This window comes from Alnus glutinosa, chromosome 6 (genome assembly GCF_958979055.1).
Source record: "Alnus glutinosa chromosome 6, dhAlnGlut1.1, whole genome shotgun sequence".
In the NCBI taxonomy this organism is placed as follows: Eukaryota; Viridiplantae; Streptophyta; class Magnoliopsida; order Fagales; family Betulaceae; genus Alnus; species Alnus glutinosa.
Genome location: NC_084891.1, coordinates 3,479,482 through 3,503,417, shown reverse-complemented (window position 1 = coordinate 3,503,417; position 23,936 = coordinate 3,479,482). Strand labels below are relative to the sequence as shown.

General features: G+C 35.4%; 3 protein-coding genes across 3 annotated transcripts; 1 reads left to right on the top strand and 2 right to left on the bottom strand.

Annotated features, from left to right (window-relative positions):
• The first annotated feature begins 7,429 nt into the window (after positions 1-7,429).
• Positions 7,430-9,012, top strand: LOC133870633 (putative UPF0481 protein At3g02645). Its single transcript, XM_062307796.1, has 2 exons — positions 7,430-8,381; positions 8,483-9,012. The coding sequence occupies exons 1-2, from the start codon at positions 7,430-7,432 to the stop codon at positions 9,010-9,012; spliced, it is 1,482 nt and encodes a 493-aa protein (XP_062163780.1).
• A 3,361-nt stretch (positions 9,013-12,373) lies between these two features.
• LOC133870632 (putative UPF0481 protein At3g02645) lies at positions 12,374-13,777 on the bottom strand. The gene is made up of 2 exons (XM_062307795.1): positions 12,749-13,777; positions 12,374-12,694 (listed from the first exon to the last, which is right to left on the bottom strand). The coding sequence occupies exons 1-2, from the start codon at positions 13,775-13,777 to the stop codon at positions 12,374-12,376; spliced, it is 1,350 nt and encodes a 449-aa protein (XP_062163779.1).
• An 8,176-nt stretch (positions 13,778-21,953) lies between these two features.
• LOC133870630 (putative UPF0481 protein At3g02645) lies at positions 21,954-23,588 on the bottom strand. The gene has a single exon (XM_062307794.1). It carries the CDS (start codon positions 23,586-23,588, stop codon positions 21,954-21,956), a length of 1,635 nt encoding a protein of 544 aa, XP_062163778.1.
• Positions 23,589-23,936: the final 348 nt, after the last annotated feature.

Below are 23,936 nucleotides of genomic sequence, written 5' to 3'. Positions count from 1 at the left end.
ATGCTTTTTGAGTGATACACATTCTTAAAAGATAACCCCATAAACTTTCATTGTCTAATGCAAGGTGATCCCCATATCCATGTCATTCATTTATTGACAAAAAGAAAATATGAATTTGGTAGCTGTGCATATCCTACGGGTTTTTAGCAACCCGTCACAGTGATTGCAACTGACCTAAAAAACTACCTAGAAAAAATAAATCCAGAACTTGAGGTAAATTCTACATCTATCCATCCATAAGTAGTTGAACACGGCTGATTGCCTTTCGACCAATTATATATATAAAAAGGGTTCTTTGAGCATTTAAAAATGATAAGCAATATATTCCTTCCCAACAATTAGGTGCATAAGCAAGACAACCACTGGAATAATAAACTAATGAATATTAAAAAAAAAAAAAACTAAAAACCTCAACATTAATGCAAACTGAATATTAACTAATACTTCGTAGGCCTCTTAATAGGCTCCCATAGGTTACCTTACAGAAATCTACAGAAAGGACTTTTTTTTTTGGAAAGTAAAATCTACAGAGAGAAGGATATCTATCACATTAACTACAAAATGAAATCTCGCCAAACTTCCATTAACTGTGAAATATAGCAACAAGAAGTATATTTCGTCAATTGATACATGCTACCAAAAGTGTATTTCCAATTTGCCAACTTTCTATGCTAAAAATTGGATGAAACCTGGTGAGAAATAAATTCCTTGGTTCCACAGCAAATGTCCCAGTAAGCTGATAAAACACACTACTCCCTGAGAGAAATGGAAAAAAATAAAAACTAGTAAGATATTAATCATTTAAAAGAAACAACAATTGCAGTAACCTTCACTTTGAAAATAAAATAAGCTTCAATTACCAATCAGAAACGAACTTGAGTAGCCTGAATCTAAAGCTAAAATTAACACTTCATCATAATTCAAATGCAAAGCATGAATCAAGTATTTCCATGTCATAATCTAGGCATTTCCCATCAAAGAACAATTTTTTTTTGTTGACAACAAAAAGCCAAGAAACTTACAATAGTTAAAAACAATGAACATATCAATAACACCAGCAACTATGCACAAAGAGAACTAAAGGTCAAAATATTACTTTAACAGGTCAGCCATCATATGTACTCTTACAGGAGTTTTCTACTAGTGAACATTCGTTATAGAGAGCTCAAGTATAAGAGCATCCCTAGTAAGCTCTCCATTTAGTTAAAATAGAGAAATATTTAGATAGTTTGATGTAGGAAGCTTTTTAAAAGTGATAGATAAAAAAACAATAGTAAATTGTTTAGCTAAAATTTAGAGAAAATTTGGAGAGCTCACTAGGGATGCTCTAAGTTGTTAAATGTAATTTAGCAAATCATCCAACCAGCATCCAAGGATGAGGTAATTCCATATCTGGAGCAGCTCCACAACCAGCATCCAGGGATGAGGTAATTCCATATCTGGAGCAGCTCCAAAACTCATTTAGCCCTATGCCTTATCATGGAACCTTCTCAAATCATCATAACCTTATCTCACATGGCACAGAAGGCCGCCTTTAGCTATGTCTTGTGAGGATTTGTGAGTTAACTTCAAGTTATATGATAAAGCTGCTGGCGGCAATATCCTGATCGTCATTGAAAGTTGAGCTCAGTCAAGAGCATCCACTCTGAAGATCCATTCTTGGCCAGCTCGTCTAGAAGTGTTAACTGATGGTGACAAACCCAAGACTAGTAATTACATTTTTTCTTTTTCTTTTTCCCCCCCTTGTCTTTTTCTAGATAATTATGCAACTCATGAACCAGTATGGAATTGAGCCTCTCACCTCATCCTCCACTCATTATCTATAGCCGAAGAAGATGCCATTTGATCCACCTAGCAGCATCTGGCTTACAATACAATAAACACATTGGCTTACATTTTGATGACACCTAGAAAGTTCTGCTAAGCAGAACAGGCCACGAGCCTTGAACACTAGAATTTAATCATTAACAATAAATGAAACATGGCGTAACTTTTAATGTGTAGAGAAATTCCTACGGTACTTGTACTAACCATGCATAAACAACAAGTCCTCACTATCTTCGCTTTCCAGAAAGACAAACCCCACAAGTTAGTCCCTTTCTCCCAAAACATATAATATTCGCACTCAACTGTTGAAAAAGAAAAATGTAATGCAAACATAAACTGACTGAGATTGGCTCAGAACATGAGCTCAGTGCCAATGACTTAAATGAATTTCCACTAAACAAGATATTCCACTACTTTTGAACGAGACTCAAATACACATGTTTTGGAATCAGGATATAGCACATTGACCAAAAAATATCGATACACAATGCAGAAAAGAGCAAAATCTTACAAAGGAACAATTTTGTTTGACACAACCAAGAACAGGTTGCCTTGCATCTGGCAAAGATGACATCTTTAGCATGTCTATCAGCCTTCATATTAGCTTAACAAGCACTTACGTGAAGGAGATGGAAATAGAGCTTTATGTTTCGCGGGTGCTCACAAAAAGCCTTCCATTAACTTGTTCTAAGGTGCCTTGGAAATGAAAGCTGACTATGCTGTGAAGCATATGGTAAAGCTCCCTTCTAATGAGGGCCACATTACTTTATTAATTGTCAACGCAGGAAAGTAACCAACAAAAATATAAAATGCCACTTAATAAGGTCTGAAATTCTTGCCTTCTCGGCAAATTTGAATATTAAACCAGATGCTGCTCTCAATAATACAAGCTGACATCATTCAGTGCAGGATAGGTTTCTTATATCTATAAAACTTTAGATAGGTGTAATAAATAGTTGGATAGAAAGTCGACAAACATTTGATGGCCTTCTGCATGAGAAAACCAATTAATATAAAAAAAGTACTGAGTTTTTCCACAGTAATTTTTGTGGTAGCCCAGATTGTATATATGAGGGCATCGTGTAGGTGTGGGGGTGTGCTGAGTGCCTAAATCCCACATCTAATGTGTACTAGGTCAATCTAAGCTATATAAGTGATTAAAAAAACCCTAATTATGACTAATCTTTTTGGGTATAGTATATATATGGCTAACACATCTATAGACAGTGCCAAATGATACTAGAGCTAACACAGTAACACAATGTGGCTCAGTGGCACTGTACCACAGCACGAGTTCCCTATGCCAAGGACGTCAGAATTTAAATGGGAGAGATTGTACCCCAGAGTGCATTTAGAATTCATGTCAAACATTTACTATGTTGATCTTGGTTAAATGCCCTAAATAGTGTCATCTTGGTTGTGAGAGAATTGCACAAGCTTGTACTGAGTTAACGCCATGCATGTACTAAGTCTATCTAGGCTTTATAATCAATTACGAGGAGTTTTAATTGTGACTAGTCATTTTGGGTACCATGAAGATATGGCATCACATCCCCGGTTCATGTTGCCATCGCCATCAGAGCCAACCAAATAAATCCATGAGTCATGAATACGGGTTTTTCTGATGAACGCCGCAGATTTGAGTAAGGGAATTTGCGTTGACCACGTTAAGGATTTAGATTGGGAGGGCGTTGTCCAAGCATGTGTAAGATCACATCAGACGAATTGATCCAAACTACATATAAATTATAAAAAAGAGCTCTAGTTGTCACTAATCCTTTAGGGTATCGTGCAGATATAGTTACCACATTTCTAAATTGTGAATGTTTTGACATCAACTAGTTCTTAATTTCATATACGAGGTGGTTTTGCAAACATCAAATAGCTAAAAGAACGTGACATGTGATAGACTATATTAACTGACTAACACCAAATTCTCCCACTGATATGTATCTAAGCAGGACGCAAGTTACTAAGCAGGGGAGGAACTAGAACTTGAGGGGAGAGGAGGGGAGAAAAACCGTGTCAAAGCTGTCTTGCGCACTGTACACAACGACAGTACACAGTGTGCACACAGGGGCGGCGGAAAGGTGAGTGGATTTTCAAACGGGTAGATACACACTCGTGGCCCACCCTCTTTTGAGGAGGAGGGCACATGTTGTTCACATGTAGAACCTGTTTGGCAACCCATTGCCAAATTTTTCATTTTCTTTTCACTTCTTTCAAAAACATCAAATCAAAAATATTCTTACTTTTTTACACTTTTTACATCATATCAATAATTTTTTATTACTATTCAAATAAAAAAATTCACTACAAAACAAAACATTTTCACTTTTCCATAAAACATTCACTAATTTTATATCACATCAATCATTTCTTACTACTATTCAAATTAATATTTCATTTTACACTTACTTACCAAACTGGTTCGTAGTAAAACTAATATTTTTAGACAAATTGGCTTGGAAGAAACAAAACAATCTAGGGTGGTGGCTATAGGCCGTCTGTAGACGAGACTGACCAGTCTCATAGACCGGACCTATATTTACTTTCTCCTTGAGAGGGAACGTCCTATCGTTGCTCAACGTTACAGGTTATCTCCACTTGGATTAGAACCTAAAGTTTCCATTGAGAGTTAAGAACAACAACAGTCGAACTTGAGACTTCCTTATCAAGTACCAACAAAATCCAAGGGACAGCTCTATTGTTGTTTAGAGGCTTAGAGATGCATAGAATAGTGGGCTTGTTTGGTAAAGATATATACAAAATAGAGTAACGAGTTATTAGTCTTAAAATTAATAAAAAGTAATAATGTGATATAAAGTAAAAAAAATTTATATAAAAAAGTGAAAAAAAAATTTGTATCATAGTGAATTTATATTTGAATTGTTACGATTTAGTCTACAACTCTACAAACTTAGAGTTCAAAGGGGTAAAAAAGGCCAAAAAAGAAGAAGAAAAGACTAGAGAAAAACCGTGTCAAAGCTGTCTTGTGTACTGTGCACAAGGACAATGCACAGTGTGCACACGGGGGCGGCAAAAAGGTGAGTGGATTTTCAAACGGGTAGATACGCACTTGTGGCCCACCCTCATGTGAGGAGGATGGCACATGTTATTCACATGTAATAAAACTAATATTTTTAGACAAATTAGCTTGGAAAAAACAAAACAATCTAGAGTGGTGGCTATAGGCAGTATGTCGACGAGACTGACCAGTCTCATAGACCGGACCTATATTTACTGTCTCCTTGAGAGTGTATGTCCTATCGTTGCTCAACGTTACAGGTTATCTCCACTTGGATTAGAACCTGAAGTTTCCATTGAGAGTTAAGAACAACAACAGTCGAACTTGAGACTTCCTTATCAAGTACCAACAAAATCCAAGGGACAGCTCTATTGTTGTTTAGAGGATTAGAGCTGCATAAAATAGTGGGCTTGTTTGGTAAAGATATATACAAAATAGAGTAATGAGTTATTAATCTTAAAATTAATAAAAAGTGATAATATGATATAAAGTAAAAAGAATTTATATAAAAAAATGAAAAAAATTTTGTATTGTAGTGAATTTATTTTATTTGAATAGTAATAAAAAATTATCGATGTAATATAAAAAGTGAAAAATGTAAAAATATTTTGATGTTGATTGGTATTAGAAAATATGAAAAAATAAGGTGAAAAAAAAAAAAAAAGTACATGAACACTAGAAGGCACTACTATGTTCCGTTCCTGTCCTTGGCAAACAAGGCCAATAGAAGAATTTTGATTTGTTCTTAGGTATTTTCTTCCAACTCAAAGCATTCAACCATTCAAATAAGTCTCGAAAGTTCACCGTTCAAATCAATTTCTAAACAAAACTCAACTTTTCAATTTCAGGTATGTAATAAACTTTTATATTAATTAAGATTTAAGCTTTTATATTTGAATTGTTATTTTCAATTTATTATTCTTTTATATTTAGATTACTTTTTTTTTTATAATTGTTTTTATATTTAAAAGTGTTTATGAATATATATAGTTTTCGTTTCAAATTTTAATTATATAAAATATATAATTGTAATTGCGTGAGATTATGAAGAACAATGATTCAATTGAGCTTCAATCAAATTCTAAACGAGCTTGTATTGAGGTAGATTTAGCAAATCTAACAAACCGATCTTTACTTAAGAAAAAAAAAAAAAAAGCTATTATCTTAATGATATAGACAACATTAAAAGAACATATCTATAAAAAAAAAAAAAAAAACCTTTAGTTAAAATTTTTAATTAATTTTTATTCAACTTTAATTTTTTTTATTCATTAAAAAAAAAAATTCTTAACCCCATCTAAAATTCAGGCTCCCTCATTCTATTAAATGACTTATCACTTGATTAGTCAACATCAAATAATAAGTCTTAAAAGAAAAACTATGATAACTTATATTACGTGTTGATGCTGGAAGTCTTTGAAGTCTTCTCATATGTACTTTCCATTGGACGGTGGCTTTTCAAGGGCACTACGTAACATGCACCGGCCAGTACAATTCTTGAGTGCATGGGGAGTAATTCATACCATAATCAACGCGGAGAATAAAGTACGTTGGGAAGTTTCGGTCAAAATTTAGTTCCTAATTATTATTATTATTCCTAATTATTTTTTTAAAAAAAAGAAACATTCTTCTCTAAAATGTTGGTATTTATGCTCGTTGGCAGTTAGGAAGAAAGAGGGGGGCGGCCATTTTCTGTGCCCCACTCCCAACTCTTATTAGTGGGTTGTTACACTCTTCCTTGGCCCAATTAAGATCATTGGCTCGAACTTGATAAATCTGTCCTTTTAGATCAGTTCTTTTAAAATTAATATGACTTTTAAAATAATTATTGAAACAAAATTTAATAATAATTTATCGCATAATTAATAATAATTTTAAAAGCTACGTTTATTTTAAAATGATTAAAAAAAATATAAGTCTTTCTATATATATATTTTTAGTAGCATTAGTCCTAACTGTAATGTCATATCATCAATAATAAATATAATCATTGTATTCATATTCTAACCGGACAGAAGACGTAAGCGTGAGTGCATATATACTGTCAGCTTTGACGTACATGGGATTGCCATGTTTTTCGTGAGCGCGTGAGGTGTGAACCTACAACTTGGAAGTATACGGTGAGGAATTTGAGTCAAAACAGGGTTTTAAGAGTTGGACACTTGGACCTTCGTGGCTGAGGACTGACGTGTGTACGTAGTTGTGATTTCCTTACTACTAATATTGAAGGAAGAATCTTTCGTGGGCCCTAAGTGCATCTTCTCCGTCTATAATGTACAAGATCTACAGAGATTGGAATCTAATTTATTGTAACGGTCTCCATCCGAAAACAGAAAAACATGCACAAGAGTATGACCGAGATGTTCGTGATTCATCCAACATGTCTTCACGTTTATTGTTCATCGACGACCAAAATGTTCGTGATTCATCCAAGACCAACAACCTTAATCTAATGCTCGAGATAGGAATTTCCACGTTATCAGCGCGAAGTAGCTATGAACGTTCCCCCTCTTCTTATAAAAGGATTCCTAGCTAGCTAGCTAGCTTCAACACATACACTTAGATCGAGAAGCCATGGAATCAACAAAACTTAGTTATGACCAAGAATGGGTTATACAGATAAGTCGAGCCATAGAAGAAGGCCTAGAAGAAAGCGATGAAGAAGGCGTTCCCGTTAGCATCTTTAGCGTACCCAAAAGCCTAATCTCTTTCAAACCAGAAGCATACATTCCACAGCTAATAGCCCTTGGTCCATACCATCACCAGCGGCTTGAACTCTTCGAGATGGAGCACTACAAGCTCACTTCCGCTAAGAGACTGCAAAAGAACCTCCATCCAATCAAATTCTGCCACTTGGTCAACCATATTGCGGAAAGTGATAGCACTCTCCGCGCTTGCTACCACCGCTTCTTGGAGTTCGACCGGGAAACACTTGCATGGATGTTTGCCATCGATACTTCCTTCTTGTTGGAGTATCTTCATACCTACTCTGCCAAAACGGAAGGTTCGCTTGTGCGAATCTCTTCTAAGATGGCACATCTGATCGACCATACAAGAAGGAAAACCGCACACCACGCAATCGTCGGGGATATTATCATGCTGGAAAACCAAATCCCTCTCTTTTTGCTCAGAGAAGTCCACAAATTTTTTCTGCTGCATGAAGATCATGACCAAGCATTAGCCACAATGCTGATGGGTTTCTGCAAAGATTTATTACCCATCAAGTACATTAATTACCAACATTTTAGAGAAGAATGTTTCGAGAGAGCCCATTTGCTAGAACTTCTCTACCACATGTTTGCACCAAAGCTGCAACTTGTACCTGATTGTGAGCAGGAGGAGCCAAAAGCGGACGAAGAGATTGGCTGGTTTAGAAAGGCCTTGAAATCATTCTTGGCGGCACTAATTTATATTAACTTGGCCCCGCTCCGCCTTCTCAGTAAAATTTGCAAGTCAAAAGCAATCATGCTTCTGGTTACACTGCCATTTACAATCCTCTCGTATGTTTTGCATCTTGGAAACAAGGGTGATATAAACAATCTCAGAAGCTGTGTCACGCTTGGGATTGCAATCTCTTCGACCAAAGGACTCAATTCTTCTTTAGTCTTCTGAGATGCACTTTCCAAGGAACCTGGAAAGTGCATCTCAGAAGTTGTTGTGGATTGGAATCCATAAATTTCGACAATTGTTGTGGTAAATTTTACCTTCCCGTTATTCATTTGGATGATAACTCAGAAGTTGTGCTAAGGAACCTGGTGGCCTATGAGGCATGCATTGCGCCGGAGGTGATGATTTTTACACGTTACACGGAATTGATGAATGGAATAATTGATGGTGAGGAGGATGTGAGGATTCTTCGAGAGGCGGGGATCATCTTGAACCGCCTCAAAAGCGATGAAGAAGTGGCAACACTTTGGAATGGCATGGCTAAGTCTGTAAGGGTAACGAAAGTTCACATTCTGGACAAGGCCATTGAAGGTGCAAATACTTATTATTCGGGGAGTTGGAAGGTCAGGATGATCGTGGCCATGAAGAAGTACGTCTTTGGTTCATGGCCATGTCTTACGTTTCTAGCAGCTAACACTCTGATATTGTTGTCTACTCTGCAGGCTGCGTGCACGATGTACAATTGCTCCAAAATTTTCAAGGCTCTATGAGTGTTTTCACCTCTGTTACGTTTCAATTTCATTTTATTTTTTTTTCTCTTTCTTTTTTACAGGGCCAGATCAATGGTCTGGATTGTTTGACTTAATTATAACTAGACTCTAGAGAGAAAGTCAGAAAGTAAAAGAACAAAGTTCTTTATTTAGATGTTGCTTTTGCAAGGCTATACGTCAATAGTTAATTTGACTTAATTATCATCGTACGTTGGTGGCCGAAGTGTGAAACTCTGAAAGTAGTACGTACGTGTTCCATGTGTTTAGTCTTACTGGGTAATGTTTTTGACTTATTTGTATCGTTGACGGATCATTTTTTTTTTTTTTTCGAGAGGAGACGGATCATTTTAATTCAAATCAATTATAAATATGGACAGTGAACATTAAAAAAAAAAAAAAAAATTAGGAAGCTGACCAATATGTGTCGTATTTTTATTGGGACTAAGTTGGCAACCTAACTGTATCTGTTAAGGGAGTAATTTGTACATGCGTAATTTAGGCTAACCACAAAGTTCAATAGTACAATTTTTCTAAAATTAATCTATCGGTGCTTTTTCGTTTAACTCAACCTCTTTAGAAGGAGTTACACAAGATTATGAAACAGAATACTATTTGGGCCAAACCTCTTATAGCGAGTTATCAACTGGGGTTTGCATCTGTATCTCCTCTTCATATATCTTTCTGTATGCTGATAACATAGAAGCCCTTTCGGCCATTTTTCCCCTGCTAGAGGACTGCAGCGATAAGGCCCTCTTTCTCTTTTTCTTTTTATCATGGGCACTGAAGTTCTCACTCGGCTTTTTCAGAGAGATGGATTGATCCTTTCTTCAAGTATCAAAATTGCTAGAAACTGTTACCTAATAACTCCATTGTTTTTTTTTTTTTTTTTTTTTTTTTGCAGATAATGTCATTATTTTTGCTAAGGCTACTTCCACAGCAGCATCCTCCATCAATTGTCTTGATATATAACACATCAAAATCATCAATGTTTTTTTTTGCAGATGACGTCATTATTTTTGCTAAGGCTACTTCCACAGCAGCATCCTCTATCAATTATTGTCTTGATATAAAACACATCGAAATCATCCATGTTTTTTGGTAAAAATATATACCGCCCAGCTGTCAATCAAAAACAGTATTCAAGCCATCTTGCCTTTCAGACCTACACATAAAATTAATGATATATACAAAGCACCTTGGTCTGCTATTACTGTTTGGCAAATAAAAAAAAAAAAAAGAGGCTTTTCAAGATATTGTGGACAAAGTCTTAAACAGAGTTGAAGGATGGAAGGTGCCAAAACTATTTTAATAACTTTCCATTGGAAGGTGGGTTTGCAATTAATTAAGATTCTTGATTCTTCTTAGCAGCGAGTGCATGGGGTGTAATGTCATTGTTTCTCTGAACCAATAATTTCCACGCCGAGAATAAAGTATACGTTGGGAAGTTTCGGTCAAAATTGAGTTCTTTGAACCAATTATAAGTCGGTTGGATCTTTCTTATTGATTCGTGGTGATCTTGCATCATATCGTCTACAATTATTTTCATGCAATTAATCAATCGATGTAGTCTATGTACTCATCATTATCATAGTAGAGGGAGAAAGAATTATGTAGGGCCTTCGAGGAGGAGGATCAATAATTTGTTCCTAGCACGAAACCACTTTGTGTTAGGTTTTATATATTGGTTCATTTCGGTAATCAAAATAAGGGTCGTAACTTTTTAAACACCTAATTAAGTGTTTTGATCAAAAATTAGAATCTAAAATAAATTTCTCCCGATGATAAAATTAAAATCTAAAATAAATTTATTAAAAAAACCAGGACCTATAAATTAAATTTCATCAACCACAATTCATTTCCTTAATAACCACGTGTTCTCTTAATTTCTTCCAAAATTATTGTTTTATCTATAAAATATTATAATCTAGTCTTAATCTCAAAATGAAAGCCTCTTTACTCGATGCTAAATCTATAAAAGAAGGCAAAAAGTTTTAGAGAGCCATTGCGGTAAGAGGTGAGTATGAAGTTTGTCGGAGTTGCAAGTTGAGTCAAGGTTTACAAATGTTTTGTAAGTTAACTAGTTATAACACATATTTTCTATAGTAGATATCTTTGAGATTGGTTGACTCCCAGATTGATCTACTTTTGAAGAATTTTTCAAGAAATTTTCACTTCATCACTAAATCTTTGTGTCTATTTTATTTTATGCTTCATTTGGATGCGGTGATATCAACTATGGTAATTTGCTTAACAATTGATTTATTTGATAATCTGATTAATAACAACTTTAGCATCTAAAGTGAATTTTTCAGTTTGTTTTATACTTGAAATGATGACGTATCTTCCTCTTATGCGGAGCATCCCCTAATGGGATACAGCCTTGACCAAGCGTGACGCCAAACGACGGACTTGGCTTGATGTGACCCACAAGTACGGCTTATTGTAAGGTTGTCATGGTGACTTGATGATGCATTGGATTTTATGTGTTCGCTAATGGTTATAGGACAAGAATTGGGGGTGGCCATTGTCTGTGCCCCATTCCTTACGCTTCTTATGCAATTGTCGGGCAGGCAGGCTTACTTCCTTGGCTCGATAAGGGCCAATGACTTAGGCTTGATTGACTTGGCCCAAACTATGGACTCCCAAGCCTGTAATCTCAAACTGGGCGGCCCGAGTTGATATCTCTCACACACACACACACACACATGCATCTATATTAGAAGTTGTGATAACTTCACAAAAGGGTATTAAACTATCAAACGTCTCAAACTAGTGTATCCAAGTTTTCAAATGTCTCGATACTTCGTTAGGATTTGCTATTAAATCCTACAAAAATTTTCGAAATATCCATTTTTTTTTTTTAAAAAAAAAAAATGTTAGGATTTAGATGTTGATTAAAATTTAATGGAATTTGCAAAAATACCAATGTTTGAATCTAATGAAAAATTTTATAATTTTTTTTAAAAAAATAAAAATGGGAGTATTTTAGAAATTTTGGTGGGATTTAACAACAAATCCTAACGAAATATCCTTAAGTGAGATGTTTGAAAACTTTGATACATTAGTTTGAGACATTTGATAGTTCAGAACTATTTTTTCAAAATGGCGTATAATTTTCAATACCCTTTTATAAAGTTATCCCTTAAAAGTAGTCAAACACCAAACCGAAGACGTGGCCTGCGGTAAGAAATAAAGAAAAGCAAAATCATGAAGTTAAGGCTTCCATACCAAAGAATACAACAAGACAAAGAATTCTTCATTAAAGAATGCAATAAAGAATTGATAACATATATGCCACTCAGTATGCATGCTCTCAATCAATTAAATACAAACACTAAACAACAACAGAAAGAGAAAACATTCATAAAGCGGCCGCCACCCATTTGGAGCAACTGTACACAGAACAAGCAGTCTCCAGGGCAGATAACAATATCAACATGTTAGCAGCTAAAAACGTAAGGTATGGCCATGAACCACATATATACTTTTTCATGATCACATTAATCCTGGCCTTCCAACTCTCCGAATAATAAGTATTTGCACCTTTAATGGCCTTGTCGAGAATTGGAACTTTCGTTACCCTCACAGACTTCGTCATGCCATTCCAGAGCGCTGCCACTTCTTTATCGCTTTTGAGGCGATTCAAGATGATCCCTGCCTCTCGAAGAATTCTTACATCTTCCTACGTATCAATTATTCCATTCATCATTTCCATGTAACGTGTAAAAACCATCACCTCCGGAGAAATACATGCCTCATAGGCCACGAGGTTCCTCAGCACAACTTCCGAGTTATCATCCAACTGAATAACCGGAAGGTAAAATGTACCACAAGACTTGTCGAAATTGATAGATCCCAAGCCACCCTTTGTTGGATGAAATTTGACACCAATTTTATGGAGTTGTGTCACACTTGGGATTGAAATCTCTTCGACCAAAGGACTTTCGTCTTTCATCTCATGAGATGCACTTTCCACCTCTTCGGCCATACTCCCTGCCGATGATATGAGACTGTTTATATCACCTTTGTTTTTAAGATGAAAAACATATGAGATGATTGTAAATGGTAGTGTAACTAAAAGCATGACCGCCTTTGATTTGAACAGTTTACTGAGAAGGCGGAGCGGTGCCAAGTTAATGTAAAGTAGTGCTGCCAAGAATGATTTCAAGGCCTTTTTAAACCAGCCAATCTCTTCGTCCGCTTTCGGCTCCTCCTGCTCACAATCAGGTACAAGTTGCAGCTTTGGTGCAACCATGTGGTAGAGAAGGTCTAGCAAATGAGCTCTCTCGAAACATTCTTCTCTAAAATGTTGGTAATTAATGTACTTGATGGGTGATAGATCTTTGCAGAAACCCATCAGCATTGTGGCTAATGCTTGGTCATGATCTTCATGCAACAGATAAAAACTGTGGACTTCTCTGAGCAAAAAGAGAGGGATTTGGTTTTCCAGCATTATAATATCCCTGAGGATCGCGTGGTGTGCGGTTTTCCTTCTTGTATGGTCGATCAGATGTGCCATCTTAGAAGAGATTCGCATAAGCGAACCTTCCGTTTTGGCAGAGTAGGTTTGAAGATACTCCAACAAGAATGAAGTATCGATGGCAAATATCCATGCGAGTGTTTCCTGGTCGAACTCCAAGAAGCGGTGGTAGCAAGCGCGGAGAGTGCTATCACTTTCCGCAATATGGTTGACCAAGTGGCAGAATTTGATGGGTTGGAGGTTCTTTTGCAGTCTCTTAGCAGAAGTGAGCTTGTAGTGCTCCATCTCGAAGAGTTCAAGCAGCTGGTGATGGTATGGGCCAAGGGCTATTAGCTGTGGAATGTATGCTTCTTGTTTGAAAGAGATTAGTGTTTTGGGAACAGTGAAGATGCTAATGGGAACGCCTTCTTCATCGCTTTCTTCTAGGCCTTCTTCTATGGCTCGTCTTATCTGTATAACCCATTCTTAATTGGTCATAACTAAGTTTTGGTGGTTCTATGGCTTCTCTAATGAATGTACGTGTTGAAGCTAGCTAGCTAGGAATCCTTTTATAAGAAGAGGGGGAGCGTAACGTTTATAGCTGCTTCGCGCATGATCAACGTGGAAATTCCTATCTCAAGCATTAGATTAAGGTTGTTGGTCTTGGACGAATCACGAGCATTAGATTAAGTTGATTTAAGGTTGTTGGTCTTGTCAGAAGACAGTGACAACTAATAATTATAACATAAATATTTTTTATAAAAGTATAAAATTAAGGTTTTAATATAATGCAGTAAAAAGTTAATACATACGGTAGGCCTCTAATTAATAATTGTACAATAAAAATTATTTAAAAAAATAGAATTAAGACTCTAATATATATGGTAAAAAATTAATAAATAATTTCTAATTAAGGCATTCAATTATGAAAAAGTAATTACAAATTAAAAGTCTCATTATTCACATTTACAAAAAATTCTAATGTCCATAAATTCTTGAAAAGTCTCACTTGTTTAGTACTCTTTTTAAAATCCCAATTTTTATGCTTATGAAAGTCCAAAGAACATAATTTTTTGTCCAACATTTATTTGAACTAAATGTTTAGAAGAATATGGAAAGTCTTGAAAATGCATAAATTCTCATTGTTTGCATTGTGCATATAGATAGAATTACACCATCAATAAGTTATAAGTCTTCAACGTCCAACATTTTTTTTTCGCATTATATTTCATTACAAATGACTCTTTATATAACTTATTTCTATTTTTCTCTTTATTTTTTTCTTCTAAGTCTTATTATTTCAGTTCTTTGAATCAAGTAATAATTCATTCTATATCTAATTAGTTATTAAAAAAAAAAAAGATTTAAAGTATATTTTACAAATAGAAAAAATGCCCTAATTATCATATTAAATAAAAATAATAATATAAACATTAAAATAAAATTGATTTAATTAATATTTAAATATTAAACAAAAAAATCGCTTAAACTTGTCTTCTTATATATAGCTTAAAATCTATTGAGCCGACCTGTCAGCCGGGCACCCTTTAATAAAGGGTTGAAGACTTAGAAGAGTACCAACAATTTGGTATATATGTTATTCTATCAGATTTTACACGTGCAACCCGTTTTTGTTTTTCCCTTTAATTTCCTTAATTGATTCAGACCATCCGCCGTTCTGGCAAAGCAACTTTTGCCTAATTTTGTGAAACTTAGGTTGGCGCAATGGACTCGCATCTACCAATTAATCTGTATGGCTCTCTAGCTTAAATAATTGCAAAAAAAATATAAAATTAGTTAATGTAGTAAATTTTGATACCATATAAATGGAGTTTATTGCGAATCAAGTAATTAAATTATAAGAATTGATTTTTTTTTATTTTTTTTTATAAATAATTTTTGAGTTATCCAACCACATGCATAATTGAACATATAATTTTCATATACACTCTCTCACGTTTACTATTTAAATTGCTAATATTTTAGACCCTACCCAAATTACTAAAAAAACGAATAATAAATTTCTGAAAATCCTTGTCCCAATTAAGCAATTCTGTCCCAGGCACACCATCACGCATGAACATGCATGCTCGATATGTCCCGATGTTTAATTTATTTGCTATCTCTTACGTGGTTGGGGTGAAAGGGGGCCTCCACCCTATGGAAAGCCAACCACTACTTTTTTTTTTCTCCTTTTTATTTATTTATTTATTTATTGTTATTATTTTTTATATAAAAAGTGGATACGTACTGTTTGGATAATTACGTGCGCGTGAAAAGCATTAATTACGTACGAGGGTTCAAACAATGAAAACACGGTTTTGAAAAAGTAGTGACGATCAACAACGTGCCCTAAATTAAGGTCCAGTCTCCGACATATCTTGACGTTGTTCATCGAGGACCAGCATGTTCATGAATCATGATTATCATCCAAGGCCAACCTCTCTTGATGGTCGACAGGGCATGCAACAAGATTCCACGTACTCAGCGCCAACACATTTTTCCAGCCCCTTTTTCCCCTTTCGGTTCTTTTAGTACTCCTCCTTTTCCTTTCCCTGAATCTGCCAAACATATATAATTCAAACAGGGTGAGCTTTAATTCAAACCATGCATGTACGAAGCCATTAAAACCATGCATGTTCTCCGTACGTGCATACTTGTCATCGTGGTATATATATAGTCCATCAACAGTCGAAGGGTACTTAGTTTTCTTTCGCCCGTAGTTTTCTGTTGGATATATAAATAGTCCATCAACGGTTCAAGTTTTTTGTCGGATTCTTGTTGACGAATAGTATAGTTCAATCATTGTTTTCTAGGTTTATAGATCGTAAGAAGGATAGCGTGTTTGAATGGATTAATAATCATGTGCATGTATATTATTTTTATGATGTGGAACCCTATCAAGGTATGATTATTTTGTGATTGATCTTTATCTGTCAGGTAAACTTTGAATATATGACCTAGTATGTAAGAACCGTGTATTAGTTAACTAAGCGAGAAATTAAACAACCGATCTAATGGTATTAACCAAACGAGTCAACTATTTGAGCTAATCCCTCGCATGCTATTGAGGGTATATATTGATCATCTCATATATAGGTGACCGTAATAGATTGTACGTCACTCTAGACTGATACCAATTCAATATGAGAAATGTTTCATACCACATTTTTATTCCACAATTATCTCATAATGTTAATTATGTGGCAGTCCCAACCAACCATTATATATATATAATGGTTGGTTGAGACTGCCACATAATTAACATTATGAGATAATTGTGAGATAAAAATATAATTTCTAACATTACTCATTGAGTTTAATCACTTTCACTCCATATATGTGTCTATGTGCATGTTTTGACTGAAAACATAGTCATCATTGGACCAATAATAGCATAATCAAATTACCAACTTCCAAAAAATTTCAATAGATAATAAATAATATACACTTATTAATTAGTTATTATATGCGGTCGATTTTGTAATCTTAAATTATTGTCTACTAGCTAGGTTTTAGAGATTGTCTCATTTTGGTGATCGAAACAAGTGTTGTAAAACTTTTTAACACCTAAAAGTGTTTTGGTATAAAAATTTAGTAATAGAATTGAGGTTTTTGTTCTACTATCAGAAAGACCATCAATTGTTGTCCTAACAAGATGCATGATAAATGAACTCAAAAGCCTACTCGAGAAGACTATCAGATAGACGTCCTAACACTGCTTGTAGAAGGTGAATTTTAGAGCCTACCCAAGAGCACCATTAGAAGGATCATCAAAAGAATGTCTTGGCGCTACTCATGGAAGATGAATTCCAGAGCCTGCCTGAGAGCACCGTCAGGAAGATCGTCAACAAACTGTCCTCACACTGCTCAATTTTCAAGGTTTTTTTTTATGAAGAAACCTTAGAGATGTCTTGGCAGAGCATTTACACATCCTGACATCGTGCAATTTCTTGCACATTCCTGAAGCGTTTTTCATGTGTAAGCTTTAGGGTTTTTCATTGTTGATTTATTTTTATTGGCTACATTTTGTTGACAAAAACACTGCCATATCAGGGACACCGTAATTCCAGAAGACCGACAAAAGACTTATTGCAAAAATATTAATCGAAAATGGAAATGGCTGAACAAAGCAATATCCGAATGGAATATCACTAAGAAGGCAATGTTTTGATCAAGGAAATATTTTGGAAGACTTTATAGCTCAGAAAGTAAGTTTTTCATGCAGACTGTCCAGACAGCCAAAAGCAGCGTCCGGACGCAAGTCACAGAAAGTTAATGTTCGATACCTGTTCAAATAGCCCAACGGATGTGAACCACCAAGAGCTCCTGTTCGCAACTTGTCCGGACGACCCAGGGAACTCGAACTACAGAGAACACCTGTTTACAAGGATGTTCAAACGCTCAAGTGATGACTGTGGACGGAGAAGACTTTCCCTGCAACCGTCCGTACTCTAGGTCAAGCTGTTCAGACGCACTTCAGCAAAATCATAGAGTTTGTTGTTACCTATCCAGACATCGCCTATGGAAATCCAAATTTGTATAAAATTAGGATTTTTGAGGCCTATTTAAAGAGGCTTCTAGGCATTTTTTAGGCATATTTAAAGAGGATTCTGAATAGAATTCCAAGTGTGCTAAGAGAATAGAGTTTAGGCAGAAATTGTTTTATGTACTATTTCTCTTAGAATATTTATGTTGTAACCGTTCAACCATTTGAAACCTAACTATAGAGGAGTTCTAGTTAAAGGGATCAATTGAATAATTCTCTAGAAGAGTTTGGTAGAAAGGCGCTCAAGTATAGGTACTTGTTAGAGTTCAAGGTACAACTACTACAAGGGTATTGTGAGTACTACTATCTTGTAACTAGTTATTTCTTCTGTTAGTTGATTTCCTGGGTTTGGCTGCCCTGTAGTAGTTTTTCTCTTTGGTGCAAAAAGTTTCCACTTCGTAACCAAAATATCTGTGTATATCTCTTTACTGCTTTTATAATTTGGTTGCTTGCTTGGTTGCGGTGAATTTTAGGAGTCTTTATTTTTCAATTGGTATCAGAGCGGGTTCACTCGTTTTTGGATTAATTTCTTGAGTGCTATCCTTGACTCCTCTTATCATGTCTCTAAATCTTAATTTTGTCCCTCATTTTGATGGTACTAATTATAGCTATTGGAAAGCACGAATGAGATTTTTTCTAAAATCTATAGACGTTTGGCACATACTTGAATCTGGATGGACCCACCAAAAACACCAACTGCTGAATGGACTATCATTCAAACTCGTATTTCGAATGACAAAGCCTTAAATGACATCTGCCAAGCACTTTCACCATCTGAATTCTCACGAATTTCTCATTGTGAAACTACCCTAGAAGCATGGGGAATCCTGTAAACTATATATAAAGGCACAAAACTTGTAAAATCTGTCAAACTTAAAATGGTTGTTTCCCAGTTTGAAGGAATTAAGATGCTAAAGGATGAATCTTTTAGTGAGTTTTACACCAAGATTAGTGATTTGATAAATTCTATGATAAATCTTGGTAAGAAAATATCTTATGCAAAACTCATTAAAAAGATTTTTAGATCTTTGCCTAAAAGGTTTAGAATTAATGGTACAACTATTGAAGAAAGCAAAAATCTTGATGAGATGAAAGTTGAAGAGCTTGTAGGTTCTCTTCAAACTTATGAGTTTCCTTGCCCTTATCAAGAAGGCTAAATCCATTGCTCTCAAAGTTGCAAAAGGTAAGAGCAAAATTTCTTTTGATGAAGAAACTGATGATGGGGATGGAATAGCCATGTTTAATTACCAAGAATTTCAGAAAATTAATGAACTTTAAAAGGTTCAAAAATAAGAAATTTTCTGATAATTTTAAAAGTAACCCTAAAGGTACTGAACAAGAAAAAGATGAATCTGATAAAAAGGATCCTCATGGACCGTGGTCCTAAGGGTTATGCTAGAGGTAACTGATCGATCAAGGCATTAAGGGTGTGAAAGCCTCCAAACTTGATATGTTATCTAAGTCTGAGGAGATTAAAATGAAAGATGATGAGGCATTAAATGAGTTCCATGCTCATTTGAATGATATTGTCATTCGCGTTTTAATCTTGGGAGCAGATTGCTGACAATAAGATAGTAAAGAAAATCTTGAGATCTTCACTTGAGAAGTTTAGACCCAAAGTGACTGTTATAGAGGAAGGCAAGGATCTTGATGCTTTGAAGGGTGAACTTATTAGGTCTCTTCAAACTTATGAGTTGTCTTTGCCTCAGCCAAAGAATAAAAAATTGACTTTGAGGTCCTCAAGAAAGAAGGTAGTAGAATCCTCTGATAAGGAATCTATAGAATTTGAGGAATATTTTGGGTTCGTTGTGATGTGCGATTTTGTATTTATTATATTTTACTATTTTGTACTATATTTAAAATTATGAATACTGAAAAAAACTTGTTTTTTGAAATTATGTTTGGATGGTTTGGAGAACCTGAGACAAAATTAGAAAAAGTTGAATAAAACCTTAATAGAATTTGAATTTCAAAAAATAACCCAAACATGTTTCTGAAAAATAAGAAAATAATAATAATAAAAAAAAAAAAAAAAAAAAAAAAAAGTGTTATCCATACATGCTCTTAGCCATGTTGGCTAAGAAGTTTATGAAATTCTTCAAAAGTACTAAGAAGACTAGCAAGACCCCCTATTTGGATCTTTCAAAAGGTGATTCCCAAGGAGTCACACAATGGAAGAAAGAGAGGCCAAAGAAATCGTTTGAGGTTATATATATATATATATATATATATATATATATATATATATACACTCCATATAATGTTAAGAAATTTTCGATCTTTTGATGAGTTGTATTGTTTGAGTTTATATTATTTACTACATATAATGTAAAATGTTAGACTATTGTTTTCTTAATTTCCCTGGAAACATACATTTTACCTTTCGAATTAAGTTGCACCACTTTTATTTCTTCTTCTTTTTTTTGCCTTCAATGTTTAAAAATTAGCAATGTAGTACAATGACGACCAAGGTAACTAATCAAATAACAGCGTCTTTGATTCTGCAAGGAGAAGCGTCTTCGTCTTCTACCCAAAAAGATAAAAACAAGCCCGCAGGCTAAAAGAAATATAAAACTCCGCAAAGTATTTGAGAGAGAATTCTCTGATTTGATAATAATTCAATTGATTAAATTTTACATAATAAGCAAGCCTATTTATAGAAGAGGAATACTTGTAGATAAAGTAAACTATTCCTTGCAGTAAAAGTAATTCTAGTCCTAGTAAGGAAAATAAATAAATAAAGTAAATCCAGTCCTAGTTAGTAAATAAAATAGTCTTAATTGTAAATAAGAGAGTAAAATAAAATAAAATCCTGGCTTGACGATCAAGTATTTTCTTTTGTAATTCTATTGTCTGAGAGTAGGTAAACTTTTAATCAAACGGTGCTTCTCCAATATTATTTTTGACATTTTTTCTATTTTTTCGTTTTCTCCGAAAATATTAGTAAATTATGTCCTACATCAGACACCTCACTTGAAAAAAACTCGTTCTCGAGTTTTCTTTGCGAAATGCCACGCGAGGCTCTTCCGGAGAAAAACACTTGGAGAAATCTACGTAAATAGCACTAAGACACGACTTTTCCTTTTCATCTCCTTCCATAAAAATTTCTCCAATTTTTTTTTTTTTTTTTGACGTCATCTTCAACTTTATTGTTTTCTTCAAATGAATCACCATTGATATTTAATCTGTGGTGATCATAATGAGCTGTGCTTGTGGTGGATATTCTTCCATTGGTACAATAGTTGTAACTAATTGTTGTGGCTGCACATATATAGGTTTTCTATTCGGAGATTCATAAAACCTACTTTGATATCAACTGAAGTAGCAGAAGACTAAGGTACGTAACTAATTAAAGAGCAGCATCTTTGATTTTGCAAAGAGAAACATCTTCGTCTTCTACTCAAAAAGATAAAAATAAGTTCATAGGCTAAAAGAAATATAAAACTCCGTAGAGTATTTTAGAGAGAATTATTTGATTTAATAATAATTTAATTGATTGAGTTTTACATAATAATTAAGTAAAGGAAATAAATTCTTAATTGTAAATAAGAGAGTAAAATAAAATGAAATTGTGGTTTGACTGTTGTTATCTGTATTGCAATCAATTCTAAAATCGGCATAATAAAGATTCATGCGGTAAGACATGGCCACGAACAAAACTGATAAAGAAATACGCATGAGAGTCATATGTATGATAAAGAAATTGTTGGCTTCATCATTCATGCCAAAAGAAAAAACAAGTAGTACGACAAAAACATAAAGTAACATCTAGCCTTGAGTAGTTTAGCGAGTTTGAAGAACTTGTTGTACGTTTTGCCCATCGTTTAATTTAGACGAAAGACTTGGAAAACTAGAAACTGAAAACCAAACTCGATCCAGAGTCCAGACCATTAATGATATCTGTCCCGGTAAGAAAGAAGTGAAAACATGCACTCATAGAGCCTTGAAAATTTTGGAGCAGTTGTACATCGTGCACGCAGCCTGCAGAGTAGACATCAATATCAGAATGTTCGCTGCTAGAAACGTAAGACATGGCCATGAACCAAAGACGTACTTCTTCATGGCCACGTTCATCCTGACCTTCCAACTCCCCGAATAATAAGTATTTGCACCTTCAATGGCCTTGTCCAGAACGGGAACTTTCGTTACCCTCACAGACTTCGTCATGCCATTACAGAGCGTTGCCACTTCTTCATCGCTTTTGAGGCGGTTCAAGATGATCCCCGCCCCTCGAAGAATCCTCACATCCTCCTCACTATCAATTATTCCAATCATCAATTCCGTGAAACGTGTAAAAGCCATCACCTCCGGTGCAATACATGCTTCATAGGCCACCAGGTTCCTTAGCACAACTTCCGAGTTATCATCCAAATGAATTACGGGAAGGTAAAATGCACCGCAACACTTGTCGAAATTTATGGATTCCAATCCACCCTTTGTTGGACGAAATTTGACACCAACTTTATGAAGCTGTGACACGCTTGGGATTGCAATCTCTTCGACCAAAGGACTTAATTTGTCTTTAGTCTTCTGAGATGCGCAGTCCACCTCTTCCGCCACATTCTCAGCGGACGATATGAGATTGTTTATATCAACCTTGTGTCCAGGACGCAAAACACACGAAAGGATTGTAAATGGTAGTTTAATCAGAAGCTTGATTGCTTTTGATTTGAAAATTTTACTGAGAAGGCGGAGCGGGGCCAAGTTAATACAAATTAGTACTGTCAAGAATGACTTCAAGGCTTTTCTAAACCAGCCAATCTCTTCTTCCTCTTTCGGCTTCTGCTGCTCACAATCAGGTACAAGTTGCAGTTTTGGCGCAACCATGTGGTAGAGAAGTTCTAGCAAATGAGCTCTCCCGAAACATTCTTCTCTAAAATGTTGGTAATTACTATGCTTGATGGGTGATAAGTCTTTGCAAAAACCCATTAGCATTGTGGCTAATACTTGGTCATGATCTTCATGCAGCTGATCATAAAAACTGTGGACTTCTCTGAGCAAAAAGAGAGGGATTTGGTTTTCTAGCATGATAATATCCCGGAGGATCGCATGGTGTGTCGTTTTCCTCCGTGTGTAGTCGATCAGATGTGCCATCTTAGAAGAAATTCGCATAAGCGAGCCTTCCGTTTCGACGGAGTAGGTTTGGAGATACTCCAACAAGAAGGAAGCATCGATGGCAAATATCCATGCGAGTGTTTCCCGGTCGAACTCCAAGAAGCGGTGGTAGAAAGCGCGGAGAGTGCTATCACTTTCCGCAATATGGTTGACCAAGTGGCAGAATTTGGTGAGTTGGAGGTTCTTTTGCACTCTCTTAGCAGAAGTGAGCTTGTAGTGCTCCATCTCGAAGAGTTCAAGCCGCTGGCGATGGTATGGGCCAAGGGCTATTAGCTGTGGAATGTATGCTTCTGGTTTGAAAGAGATTAGGGTTTTGGGTACGCTGAAGATTCTAACGGGAACCCCTTCAGCGTTGTCTTCTAGGTCTTCTTCTAGGGCTCGACTTATCTGTATGACCCATTCTTGGTCATAACTAGGTTTTGGTGTTTCCATGGCTTTTAACTCAGCAGACATGGTCTCTTTAGAGAGAGAGAGAGAGAGAGAGAGAGAGAGAGGGAGCTAGGCGAGAAAGAATGTGTAGTGCTTTTCTACTGACTGCTGTGCTGAGCACACCCTTTTATAGTGGTTTTATTTTTTTTTATTTTTTTTATTTTTCTCCTGAGCATGCAATTATACAAGGAAAGGGGTTGGATTCTTCCCACTCCCAAATGGGTTGGACTTAAAGAATACCAACAATTTGAAGCTAACCCGTTTTCGTTTTTCCCTTTCCTTGAATATTCCGACGTTCTGCCAAACAACGTAACCGGCCATCAGGCATGAACATGAATGTGTAGTGCTCCGATTGAAATAATTAACTAAGAG